Genomic DNA, 13,879 nt, shown 5'->3' on the forward strand with positions numbered 1-13,879 from the left:
GAGCTGGTCCCCAGAAGCCTGATGAGTTCGTGCGTTGCCGGAGCTCCCGCAGGCTCCTGGCGCGGGGACTCGGGCTGACACGTGGACGCACCCCTTTGGAGAAGGGGTCGAGCCCCGCCGACGGCGGTTCCCAGCGGCGGCCGTTTGGCAGCCGATGCTGGATGCTGGCCACAGAGGCCGGGAGGGAGACGCTGGCCGGCCGGTGATGGTGGAGGAGCCGCCCGGGACTCGGCGCGGGGCTCCCACTAGCCGGCGCCGGGCCGTGGCCTTGCGGGGCGCTCCCCGCCAGAGGGCGGCGCAGCGCTGGTCTAGCGGGCGGCGCGCGGCGGGGGCCTGAGCGGAGCCGTCTCCGAGTCGTTGACCTCACCTGGGCACCGGGTCGCGCCTGGAGCCTCGTGGAGCTCCGGGTTGACCGAGGCCGCTTGGTCTGCATCTGGAACTTTCCAAGTTTACTATGTTGCCCTTTGGAGACAAAACCAGGTACCTGCTCCGACATGCCCTCTTCCCCTCTTTTTCGGGGGGCGCGGTGGGGACCTAGCGCAGGGTGGTGGCGCGCTGCTCACGCTCGCGAAAGTACCTCGATGAAAAAGGACTGTAAGGCATTTTTGTCTTCCCTTACTCTCTTGCAGATGTATGACTTTGGGGTCTTAGGTGGGGCTATTATTTTTAACCTTGAATCTCCTAACAGATGTTGAAAGTTGGTGTCCGTTTGAGCACTTTCCGGGTTTTTTTTTTTTTGACATACACGTAGGCTCCTAGACAGACAAGCCTTATCTTTCCGGTTTAATATCCCGCCCTTCTTTTTTTAACCCCTTTTTCCAGCTTTGACCTTCTTTCAAAATCCTAAATTAGGAGCAGCCAAAGAATATATTTAGTGGATAACCGTGAAAGTAAGGTGGTTTCTTTTCAAAGGGCACTTTTCTCCGAATTTGGGATGAGGCACTAAGGGCATCTAAGTCTGGAATTAATCGATTGCTATGGGCCGATAGTTTTCATGGGGTCACCTGCTAGTCTGAGGCCATCTGTCACCAGTTTCCTTTCGCCCTTGCACACTGCCACCCTTCTGCAGTCATCAAATTCTAGCGCATATAATGAGGATCGGGGATCACTGGGATGATTTTTTTAGGGAGGTGTTCTTTGAAAGTGTTTTTTAGGCAGGTTGTTAACAGTTTAAAAGAAAAAGTTATTTGGTTAATACTACAGCATACATTCCCTTTTCTTTTTTCTGCCCTCTTCCTTCAAAGATGTGAACCTGGGGTGGTGTTTGGTGGTAGTTTTTGACTGGTTATAAATGAAAGTGCTTCGTTTTCAGAGCCTGCCAGAGCTTTTAAAGTTTAGTGACGTTGTCTTGGAAAATAAATTGAAATTTAGTTGTTATATTTTTTTGCCTTTTTCTTCTATGTAGTGGACGTTAAAAGTACTATTTTTCAAAATTACAGGGCTGTTGTGTAAAATTTAGATCACCTGAGACTCCATAAATTTTTTTTATTCCAGTTAGGGTTTTTATATTATAGTTGATGTTAACAATAAACTGGACCTTTTTATGATATATGTGTATATATAATGTCTTAAGAAAAGAGTTTATGTTGAGACTAAATTGGAAAATGAAAGCGGAATATGTACGAGCAGTACAGGTCCTAACTTTCAGGAGTTATGTAAAGATATAAATTGCTGAAAGTTGAAAGTTTTCAAAGTCAGGAATATAATCTAAGATCTTGCGTGTAGTGTAGCAGAGGTTCTTCATGAAAATGTGTATTCCATCGTGGGCTTCTATTTGGAAATATTAGCTGGAGAGAGTAAGAATGATAGGTTGGACATTTGTTAATTATAAAAATCCCATGATTGTAGTAAAAGCTTATTGTGTACTTTTAACTATACAACTAAGGGTTCCCCCCCCCCCCTCCGCCACCTATATAGGTTCTTGCTACTTTGCTTTTCTCCCTTTTTGTAAATGTGAAATGAATACTATATGTGATTCGGGAAATCATGGAATGGTAGTCTGTAGGGACATTTGGCATGTTTTAAGATTCAAGATAAATTTAGGTTCACTCAGATTGTTCTTCTGTACCAGTAAACAGACTTGCTGATGGAACTAAAATTTATACATTATTTGATTTCCTTATTTTCGTTTGATGTTCAGCACATGCTTTTCTAGAAGACTGAAGTGATCTGCACTCAGTGGCAGTCGTTGAAGTTCTGGCATTCCTAAATTCTCATTTGAACACCTGTAAATTTTGGCAGTCTTGAAAGCAGTTATGCTGTTGGTTGACTGTCTCCTATAACTTCAGATGCAGAGCTAAGCACCCCATTAAATGCTGTAGTGTGGAGCCCAGAGAAAAGATAGCCTTTAGTAATCACAACTGTTTGTGCCATATTGAAGGTGTATCAGTTGAAGAATTCATAATGTAATCTATTGGCATAAAAATTAACATGAGGCTAGTTAACCACAAATCTGGAAAACTCACACCCTCATACTGTAGACAATTGCAGTCATACAGACCTGAGATGCTCTGTTAATTGGGGGTTTCCTAGTGCTAATGCCACTGAACAGCTGTTGTCATTCTTGACAGCAAATTAGAATAATGTTACCTCTCGTTAGTTACTAATCAGCTCTGTGAGTATGTGTGATGTTTAAGTCATTTAGTATTGTAGGATGACATGGTTGACTTTGTTTTGTTTTGGAACAGGGAAAAGCTTGAGAACATATGGCATATACAGGAAATCGGAGACACTAATATGGAGACATGATTTTATTACTGCTTAGATCAAAGTCCAGAAACAGAAGTTTTGCATTCCCACGTAGTTTTCTGTGATAGACTTTTTGTTTGACACTGCAAAGCTATGCTTTATTCCTTGAGATTCCAGGTCCTATGTTTGAGATTATTTCCTTTTCCTGTTTTCTTTCTTTTTCTCATTTCTGAAAGATTTGATGTTTTTATTTGCAAGACATTTATATTAAAATCAGACAGTGGTTATAAGTATTGGCTATCCACGCTTAAAGTTTGTTTTTAATATTAAATAGAAATATATAAAAATTTCCACAATTTATTTATTTATTTATTTTTTAGGCTCAAGTTTTTAGTGTTGAAGATAATAAAACCCTTTGGGCACTGACCAAATCTGACCTACATATTACTTATACTGTTTTTTTGATGGGAATTCTGGTGTAATAGTGGCCTTTTTTCTTGCATTGTTTAAAATCAGAGACTAGTCAGCTCTTCAACTGTCTGTTTTTAGTGCCCTTGAAGAATTTGCACTGATTAAATTTTTCCCACTTGGAGAAATCTATAGGAGCCTCTGAAATGATGCATCTTATTGCCCTGCTAGGTCTCAAAGTTTTTAATTCAGAACCACTTAGGACCTGAAATACATGGTCATGTCTCAGAAAGATGTGGTGAAATTAATGCAGTGGCAGTTACTCATAGATGGATGTTAAACTACATTGATTTGCTTACCAGGGCACTAAATTCAAATAGCCTTATAGTATAATTTGGTAGTTGAGGTTTTTTTTCCCTATTTGTGATCTGAAATTGCCAGTTTTTTCACAAGATTATATCCTTAGCATCCTAAGGTAGCAATATTTTAGCATTTTGGTTATGCTGTACACTTCCTTTTAAATAATTCCACCTGAACAGATGATTTGACTATTCTTTGAAATCTTTTCTTTTATAATATTTGAAACTTTTTTCAAGTTGGATAGGTAAAGCCCATACCTTGACCTTTATCTGATTACAGAGAGGGTGACTTACTGAGAAGCTTTCCTACCTCTAGATAGAAAGCACAGAGTAACTTAGGACTTTGCTTAAACTTCCCCGTGGGTTTTAATAATGCTTAGGAAAGATTTCTCCTGTAATTGAAAGGTTAAGCAGAACCTCTTGGTATTCATTAGTTTTTCCCAATAGAACATTTTTCGACCTAATAATTTATTAAACCTATAGTTGTGCTGTTATATTTGCTTTTTATTCTCAGAACTGATTGTAGAATAAAATACCTTGCTAATAAAAAGGACTATTTAATAAGTCACTGGATTGATTAATAATGGAAGGTTGAAAAATGACTAGTTTCTGAATTTAGGATGCAGACTAACTATTGTCTTTGCAGGACTTCCTGTGAAATTAGTTTAGAGGCAAAAATGTAGATTGAGTTGACCAGTGTTACAACTGATACGGCCTTAAAAATATCTGTTATATCAGGATCTCAGTAAAAAGCGCCTGCAAGTTCTATTCCTAGAAATAAAAATTGAAGAAAATTTCTCCATGTGAGTCATTCATTTGATATTTTGCTCTGTAATCTTATTTGCTTAGTATTCTCATTTTATTTTGAATAATGTCATTTTTTTGTGTGTGTATATTCCAGAATTGCTTTATTTAAAAAAAATTTGTTTATTGTATAGTATAACATATATACGAAGCAAATTTTTCAAAGCACTCTTCAACAAGTATTTACAGGACAGATCCCAGAGTTTGTCATGGGCTACCATACAATTGATCCTCTCACATGTTTCCTTCTAGCTGCTCCAAAACATAGGAGGCTAGAGGACTTAAATATTTTTTTATCATCACAGTCGACTTTTTTCCTTCTTTTTTTGTGAACAATAACATATATACAAAAAAGTTATAAATTTCAAAGCACAGCACCACAATTAGTTGTAGAACATATTTCAGACTTTCATGTGGGTTACAATTTCATAATTTTAGGTTTTTACTTCTAGATGCTCTAAGATACTGAGACTAAAAGATATCAATTTAATGATTTAGCAATCACAATCATTTGTTAAAACCTATCTTCTCTGTATAACTCCACCATCACCTTTGATCTTTCCATCACTCTCTTTAGGAGTGTTTGGGCTATGCCAGTTCTAAATTTTCATATTGGAAGGGTCGTCACTTATATGGGGTAGGAAGATGGAACTATCTGATGTTCTGGAGGGACTGGACCTTCTAGGTTTCAGGCCTTATCTGGACCAGGGACCATCTGGAGGTGGTAGGTTTCTGGAAAATTACTTTAGTGCATGGAACCCTTGTGCAATCTTATATATTGCCCTAGGTGTTCTTTAGGATTGGCTGGAAGGTTCCTGGTTGGGGGTTGGCAGGTTATGATAGGTAGTGAAGTCTACCTGAAGCTTTCATAAGAGCAACCTCCAGAGTAGCCTCTCGACTCTATTTGAACTCTCTCTGCCACTGATACTTTATTAATTACACTTCTTTTCCCCCTTTTGGTCAGGATGTAATTGTTGATCCCATGGTGCCAGGTCTGGATTCATCCCTGGGAATCCTCTCCCACGTAACCAGGAAGACTTTCAACCCTGAATGTCATGTCCCACATGGGGGGGAGGGCAGTGATTTCACTTAAAGAGTTGGGCTGAGAAAGACTGAGGCCACATCTTTGAATAATATCGTTTTTATGCCGTAAGTACTTTATTCATTTTCTTGAATGGTAGGAATATCTATTTATTGCCAACCAAATGTTTAAGACAAGTAGAATAAATTGAGTATTAAGTTCATAATATTTATCAAAATGATAATATTTATCAAAATGATAAATATTCTAAACAGCTTTTAAAAGGCCTTTAAAGGTATATACTTCTGTTTTTTAGTTTGTAGTGTCCATGTATTTTAAAGGGCGTCATTGTTACCCTTTTTATTCTTTGGGAGAAACTGACTAACCTATTTATTGACATGTCAGCTTGGGAGAAAAATCCCCGTTTTATTTCATATTTCTAATACAATTATAAAAAATAAGAATGATCATTTATTAACTGTCTATTCTATTAAATGGCAACGCTGAGGATATAAAAAAAGTTAACATCCTGATCACACATACGTGTATATATATATATATACTGAGTTTTAGAATTAGAGGGGACTATATAATCCAGTGTTTCTCAAATTTAAATAATGTATCCTTATTAAAGAGACACTCATGTTGATCTCCAGGATATTAGAAAGTTTTTGGTCACAAGTGAGAAAAATGCTACTCAAACTCTTTGGGAATTGACTCACATCATGGAAGTGCCTGGGGATTGGTTTGGCTGTGGATTCAGCTGATAAAGTGATCCCATCAGTATTCTCTGCCCATCATCTACCTTTTGGTCTTGCTCTCTGTTGCCTTTATTTTTCTACAAGCTTTCCTCAGGTGCTGAAAAAGTTTCTGCTTGACCAGTTTATGTATCTCTTAAAGTTCTGGTGCTTGAGGGGTACTTCTTCTCCATATCAGACCTCCCCAGATTTCTCAGGCCTTGCTTGGGTCACGTGCGGCTCCACACGTGAGAGTGCCCAGGAGAGTGGGATTGTTACATACTCTTTTGGATGGGTAGTCCACAGCATGAAAAGTGACAGTTCCCAAAAGAAAGCAATGTCGACAGACCTAGATATTCAGGCATCTCCCACACCCACCCTTGACATCTTTTATTTTAGTATTATTTAAACGTGGAATATTTAAAAGCAAGTATAAATCACTCGTAACAGCATTTATTCAACTGTAAGAGCAACATAAATGTACAAGTTAGTTATGAACAAAATGATGAAACCCCAGCCAAATGCAAATTCACAGCATTCATGAAATCACTTCTCCCACGGTAAATAGGGCCCTCACAGCCTGAGGAAGGATCTGTGAGGTCAGCTAGCCTTTGCTACAGCTGTGGGGACTCGCTTCTCCCCTGGGTCTTTCTGAACAATCATTGAACTTTTATTCCTACAGCACAGCATGCCAGCTTTGTTTTGTTTTTGTTTTTTATCTTGATGTGAAAGCATTATTTGCATATTAAATCTACCTCTCTTTTTTTTTTTTTGTATTCGTCCCAGAATTATTGGGATGAATTCACTGTTGCAATGTGATCCTGAACACACATATAAACCTGAGCCCTAAGATTTTGCAGAACTGTACCTGGTATAAGGGTGTCATCTAGATAAGCCAAAGCATATTTCTTTATCTTTTCTTTGTTTTATTTTAATTATCATTTGTCTGAAAACACAAAATTAAAACATTTTCATAGGAAATATACAGATCTTCGAAACATACTTGTTTTGGACTCTGGGGGCTCTCAGACCTGGGATTGAGAAATGCCTTTCTAGTCCATTCTCTCCCATATTTAAGGTGCAAAGCAAGTCAATTTACGTATTTACTGCATAGAGTATGTTATTATGATTTCTTTCAGATGTTGTAGGTTTTCCTTTCTTTCCTACCACATGATTGTGAATGCATGGAAAAATTACGAAACATTATGTCCACCTTCCAACTCTTGGTCAGATTTGAATGTAAACCCCTATGAAGCAATTCTGCGTTCTATTTATATTTGGTCCCAGGAAGCTTCTCAGATATTTTCAAAGCTGGAGAAAGCTTGGAAGCACTAAATAACTTTAGGCAAACATTCATTTGCTTACCATGCCAGACCCAACTGTAACATCAGAGTAGAGATTTTTGGAAGGCACGCGATACTATGTTATGGGTCTGTTAATCATTTATTCATCTAAACCAATGCTTTTCAAGTGAGGATGCTGCTGGCATTTGCTGGGGACACTTCTGTGCTTTAACAGAGTCTCTGGTATTAAACACTAGACACCAGGAGCAACCCTGAAATTGTGGCAGCAGATACACTCATACCAGAGGTGGCACCATTGCTTGGTTGGGAACCACTGCTTGAAACTGTTCAAAATCTATTTCTGTTTTCTTTCCTCTTACCTTTTGGTAGTGATTTTCCTTGTTTTACTATTTTTCCTTGAGAATACTTTCCTTTCAGTGCTTTAAGTATGTCCCAAACTTTGTCTGCTCAGTGAGAATTTGAACACCAGAGTAGTGAACTTATAGACTTGGTGTCATTCCCACTTTCTAGGTCAACTATATTAATGGTTTGAACAGAACTGTTTGTGGAATTGTGTAACAAATTGGAGAGGGAGTGGTGATGGGAGTCCAGACCCTGGATCCTGTTCTCAGTCTTGTTACTAACTTCATGACTGGCCCAAGTTAGTAAAACCTCAGCTCTCAAATGGGGGTTGGGAGTAGGTATGCATTCGAAGTGGAGAGAAATGAGTTACAGATCTGTTTTAGCTCTAAGAGTCCTTGATGTTCAGCTGAAGAGCAGAGTATCAGTATCTCAGATGGAATGGTTTTGTTCCTTAAGTATGTTTCCAAGTATGAGCAGTGGATCCAGGTCACTTTTATAACAAAAACTGTGTAATAGTAAGGATCGAAGACTTGGAAAAATATCTAACATTTTTCATGTGAGTTATTTTTGTGTTTTTCCTACAGATAATTTTAGCAGGTTTCCATACAAAAGTTTTCCATCCATTTCCACACAGGAAATTCAGTACACTCTTTATAATTAGAGTACTGGTGATTAATGCACGTAACTGATGAAATAAGCACTGATGAAATAAGCACTGAAAAGAAAGGGGAAAAAATCACATTTTTGTAGTAGATTATAAACATGCATATGCATTGTGTTTTATGGATCGTTCAGAGCCTCCAGCCTTCATTCTGCTTTGCGTGAGGCACCCTCTGAATCTCCCCAAAAGTTATGACTTATGGGACTTGCTGTGTTTCCATCCTTGAGGCCCTGCTGTAGCATCAACCCACTATTGGAATTTCTGCAAATCAGCCCCCCTTGGTTGAGAATTTCAGTGGACCAACTTTCATCTCCACATCCCCTGAAGCAGTGTTAAAATATTGTTTTGTCATGAATTAAAGTCATGCTCCCGTTTAGCACGATGGTTATTGTGAAATATTAAGGCTTTCCTCATGGTGAGTGTGTTATCTCACATTTATTTCAAGAAGCTTTATTAGATCTTTGATTATTTGAAAAAATTAAGTTCTCCTAATCTGTAACTTATTTCTGAAAGAAATTAATTTCTAATTAGTAACTGAAAAATAATTTACATTCTTGAGTATATTTTACTCAATTAAATGTTCAGTGTCTGGTGTTTATGTAGAAATCAGAAAATTATGACATAGTTAAGTGTAGTTGTTAGAGAGTCCGTGGCTTTTCACTTTCTATTTGAGAAAACATACTAAAGCGATCCGTTTTTTTTCTTTTTTTTTTTTTTTTACGGGAAGTATTTCTGTAGAGAAGCTAATGCTTTTAGATTAGGGGCTTTAAAAAAAGCACTGGTTAACATCTAATTGTTAATGGAGGCTCATTGAATGAATTCTCTTTGTTTTTACTGAAAAAAGTTAATCAGTTTGAAATATACTCCATTTAATGTTCTTTAAAACCGAAAAACAATAACCATCATGTGCTATGTTCTAGGCACGATGCTATCACTTTATTCATTAATTCTTTTATGTTTCTTAAGAATCCTTTGAAGTAAATGCCATTTTCTCTGTTTTGAAGAGAGAGTTAATGTACCTAAGGTGATGTCTTTGAAAGAACTAGTTGTGGGGTTGAAGCCTAGGTCTGTTACATACAAGTCCCTTCCTCACCCTGCTGTACTGGAGTTTGGTGCCAGCATTAATGAAAACAAAGCAAAGGCTTCTAGACTCAGTGTCATGGGGAATCTAACTCAGGAAGATGTGGAAATTTCTCCTAGGCTCTCTTAAATGTTGGAAGTTTTGTACAAGCACAGTACTTAATGATCTGCTTGGAGACCTTGCCCAAGTGGGGTTAGTTTCCATATATATTTTTAAAGTATAGAAAGTGGGAAATCTCAAATGACATTTTTAAAATAGGGTGACTGAAAATTTAGATACTTGGCCATTGCAAGTATCTATATTTTTAATATTAGAGTATAAATACCCTAATATAGTATATTTTCAAAGAGTTTTTGTACTTTGATACATTATTTTAGGCAAGAGTACAAAACACATTAAATCAGTTTCTCTATATGTATATTTCATCTAATTATATTTTTGGCTCATGAAGGTTATTACATTAATATTGAAATTTTACTTTGCTGTGTAAATTTTGCTTTTTCCTTTTCTAGATGCCAAGAATTTTTTTTAAAACCTAGACAATATATATTTTAATTATTTTTTCCCTTTCAAGGCATTTGAAGTATTAAATATGTATTTAAAAGCATTTCTGTCTTTTTCAAGGTTCATTTTATAAGATTAATGAGCAGTCCAGCTTTGGTTGAAAATAAAATTATTGCTGCATGGAGCCCCTTATAGACACAGGTGTGTGTGTGTGTGTGTGTGTGTGTGTGTGTGTGTGTGTGTGTACCACTTACTAATCATATTTGGAAGCTGTGGGAGAGCTTGCATCTCTCTGTCCTGTCAATGAGTTTTGCATGTCCTGTTTAACTTCTAGACAGTAGGCATTTGGAAGAATCTGTAACTTGTAAGATTAGTGGAAAATCCTAGAACATAAACTATAAATTGTAGTTTTTCCTGTGATAGAATTGTTAAACTAATCTTTAGTGAAATGAGAATTGGAATGGTGATTCTTTACTCAGTATGAGCCATACAATGAATGTTCCTAATATTCAGTGGATATTACTAATCAATGTATACAAGCTATAGAGAATATGAAATGACATTCACCCAATATGCGAAAATAAAGCTATCTAAATAGCCATAAAAAGAGGTATCACTATCTTGACACCTTTTAATTTAATCATCAACATAATTAAGTCTGTTTGTCCTTTTTAAAATGGTACACTTTTCAACTAGTTTTAAAAAATGTGAGCAAGTGGGATATATAAAATGAAATGTGTAGTAGCATTTCATTTTATTCGTTTCATTTCGTTCCTCCCCCCAGAATTCCTTTGATCTTTCTGCTATTCATGAATGACTTTATTCATCCACCCCTCTCTCCACTGTATATTACTAAAGGCCCAAAATGTCCAGCAGTAGAAATGTCAGACCCAGCCTTTTCCTGCAGCAGATGCTCAAACTGGGCCTTTGAGTGGCCTTTGAATGTATGACTCCTTTAGTTTTGCTGGGCCGGCCACTTCCATTGTAACATCATCTTGAAGGGTACAGTACTGTTAGTGCTGTAAAGAAGCCTCATGAAATAAAAAATGTGTTAAACATTATTCTTTATGGCACTTTTTTATCATCGATCATCATTGCATGAGCAGTCTGAACTGGAAAAGTGTTCTCTAAGGCAGAAAATTAAGATGAAACTTCTGATAGATTTCATTGTTTAAAAAGATAGGAGATTTAAAATTTAAGTCACATTTATGATAACTTGTGGTAAGTTTTTTGCAACTTCTATTTGGCTTTATTTCCTACATTCTAATTAATGCCAGTCTTTTGGGTTCTTTAGTGGGTTTGAGTGGGAAAACATAGTTGAGTGAACCTTAAGCATCAGCTGTGGTACACACAAGTTTGTAAGTACAGATGTTATTTGCATTAGTGTTATCTGAGAGTAATAACTCCCATCATTGGTTTTGCTACAGTGGAGGGTTTATCCAGTTATTTTAAGGCACACTGTAAGCTTTAAAAAATAACTACATTTAATTTATCCATTAAAAAAATGTATATAGTACAACTCCATGAGGCAAGAAACGTTTTTGTGAATAAAAAGGTAGAAAATAAGTGACTAGATGAAGATAAACCAGATCTTCCTGAGACGAGAGGGAATGAGGTGGTTGGACTGTTTAACATCAGGATGTTGTCATCAGTTATAAATTCTTGGCACCAATTTTCATTGCATTTCCCTTGGTCATGGCTTTATTTCAAGTGTCTAGGGCCTCTTGTCTGTCGTTAATAGCCTTGTAAAAGTTAATTCAGCTGAAAGACTTCAAGAGGGCCTCTCTGCTTTCTCACTGCTCCCAGGTTTGCTGTGCAGTCAGCAAGAGCATGCTCGCAAACGAAGGTGGAGAGAATCTGAATTATTAGTGCTTGTAGCAAATGGTGCAAGTACCTCTGTGGAACTGGTATCCTTTTTGTTCAGATGGCTACGACACAATTTAAACTCTTCTCTTCTGGAAGACTAAGTGAAGTTCTATAAAGGAGGGCATTCCGAAGTATTCACTTTGGCCAAGGACTTTGAGTGTTTAAAGTGCATACCCAAAGCCTATTTCCAGACCACTCTGTCTGTGGGCTTGTACTGCCAGAAACAGTCTTTTTTCTTTATCCTTTCTCAGATTCTCTTGGCTGAACTCTATGGCTTCTTACCCAGACCCTTTGCCTCTGTAAGAATACTCAGAGTATTGGAGATAGCAAAACCATTCATTTATAAAAGAGATTTTGAAATGCTTTCACATGCATTTTCTAATTTGACTCATTTCATCAGCGCTGTGAGGTTAGTGGAGATCTAAGGGGCTTTTTAACTCTTGTTTAAATATGAGGGAGCTAAGGGGCAAAAAGAAGTTAAGTAAATTGAGGGAACAAATGACTACTTCCTGGCCTGCAGATAAATGTGAGCAGTTGTGGAGGTTTTAATGGCCTATCTGTCTGGTGTTATTGCTGGAATTATCTCCTGGGTGCCAGTGTGGTATTCTTGAATTTATACCCTGCTGAAGGCAGGTACATGTTACACTTCAGAAAGAGGTCACAACTGGTAGTAGCATTTACCCCATTGGTGGCAAGTGTTAAGATTAGAACCCAGGACTCATGGCTGAACAGCACAGCCTTCTGATGCTTTGTGAAGTTCCAAGAGTTTTTTTTTGGGTAGAGGTGAGATGGGGTGCAGGGTCCAGGAATCGAGCTCAGGTCTCCTGAGGATAGCGAGCATTCTACCACTAAACCACCCATGCACCCTCAAGAGTTCTTAACAATAAGTAGATTGTAGTTTAGTTTCCCCTATGAAGTATATGGTGTGGTTTTGAGTGCCAGATAACATAACAATTTAAGGAAGAATTTTATGCTCTAATTTTACCACTAATGACTGATCTAAGAGCATTCAGAAGGTTTGGTTATCAAACACAGGATCACAGTATGATAATCCTATGTGCTCTGTCAATGCTAAAATTAGTATTAGTGATTTGATAGTCTGAAACTCATTAATATGCTGCGTAGGGCCGACCTTTTCATTGTTGTCTCTCCACAGCCAGTTTCTATTAGGAAAAACAGATTATCGAATTAGATGGCCAGATAAAGTACAAAACACCCAGCTAAATTTGAATTGCAGATATTACTTACATCAAAAAAATTATCCACTGTTTATCTGAAATTCAGTTTTAGCTGGGCATCCTGTTCTTTTATTTGCTAAATCTACCTACCCTAAGAATGACTTTTCTCTGGAATACATTGATTATACGTCTTTTACAAAACATGACCTATTTCCAGAAAAACATAGACATGATGGGATTTGATTAGATTTTTTTTTAAGATGCTTATCCTTAGGAGTCTTTGTTCTTTGAGATACTGTTTTTACCTCAGTAGTCTACTCTGCTATCCTATTGTGATCTCAATGTAAAGAATTAAGTTAGAGAATGTGTTGTAGGAGATCTTATTCTGTGTTTTTATTTATCTATTTTTCTGCATGGGCAGGCACCGAAAATTGAACCAAGGTCTCTGGCATGGCAGGCAAGATATGCTTAAATTTGATTTTGATTCTTTCAGATTGAGCTAGTAGTTAGTGGGTGCTTTCTATGTGGCAAGCATTGCTGTACTGGGAACTTTTATATTCTTACGGACCGTAAGACTGGAGTAGGGAATTCGGATTTGATTCTTGGTTTTGCCACCAAATAGGAGAATGGCTTTGGTTCAGCCATTTAGTTCTGTTTCATAATTTAGAAAGTTAGTGCCTATCTCACCAGGTCTAAATAAAAGTGGTGCTTTTACAGGATCACTAGCATGAGTAATTTTCAAAATCCCCTAGAATCAAGGAGGAGAAGGGAAAATAAAGATCCTATTCTTGGTCATAGAAATAATTTGCCCAGTCAGAACGACCACCCGAGTTTCTTGACTCTCATCTGACCATTTTAATCCTTGTATCTGTCATGTTCACAGTCATCCTTCTTTCCATCTTCATTCGTATGTGTCCTTTTATACT

The 13,879-nt window shown here is 37.5% G+C and overlaps 1 protein-coding gene across 4 annotated transcripts in view; it reads left to right on the top strand.

Moving 5' to 3' along the window:
• PDE5A (phosphodiesterase 5A) overlaps positions 1-13,879 on the top strand; it is a 153,719-nt gene that overhangs the window by 1,165 nt on the left and 138,675 nt on the right. Inside the window, exon 1 of one of the 4 annotated variants that reach the window (XM_077142430.1) lies at positions 337-480. The exons of the other annotated variants lie outside the window; for them this stretch is intronic. Within the exon in view, the coding sequence (XP_076998545.1) occupies positions 455-480 (26 nt within the window). The 5' untranslated portion in view covers positions 337-454. Of the gene's footprint in view, positions 1-336; positions 481-13,879 lie in introns of those variants that run through there. 4 annotated transcript variants of the gene reach the window in all.

The sequence above is a fragment of the Tamandua tetradactyla genome, chromosome 24 (genome assembly GCF_023851605.1).
Source record: "Tamandua tetradactyla isolate mTamTet1 chromosome 24, mTamTet1.pri, whole genome shotgun sequence".
Taxonomy (NCBI): domain Eukaryota; kingdom Metazoa; phylum Chordata; class Mammalia; order Pilosa; family Myrmecophagidae; genus Tamandua; species Tamandua tetradactyla.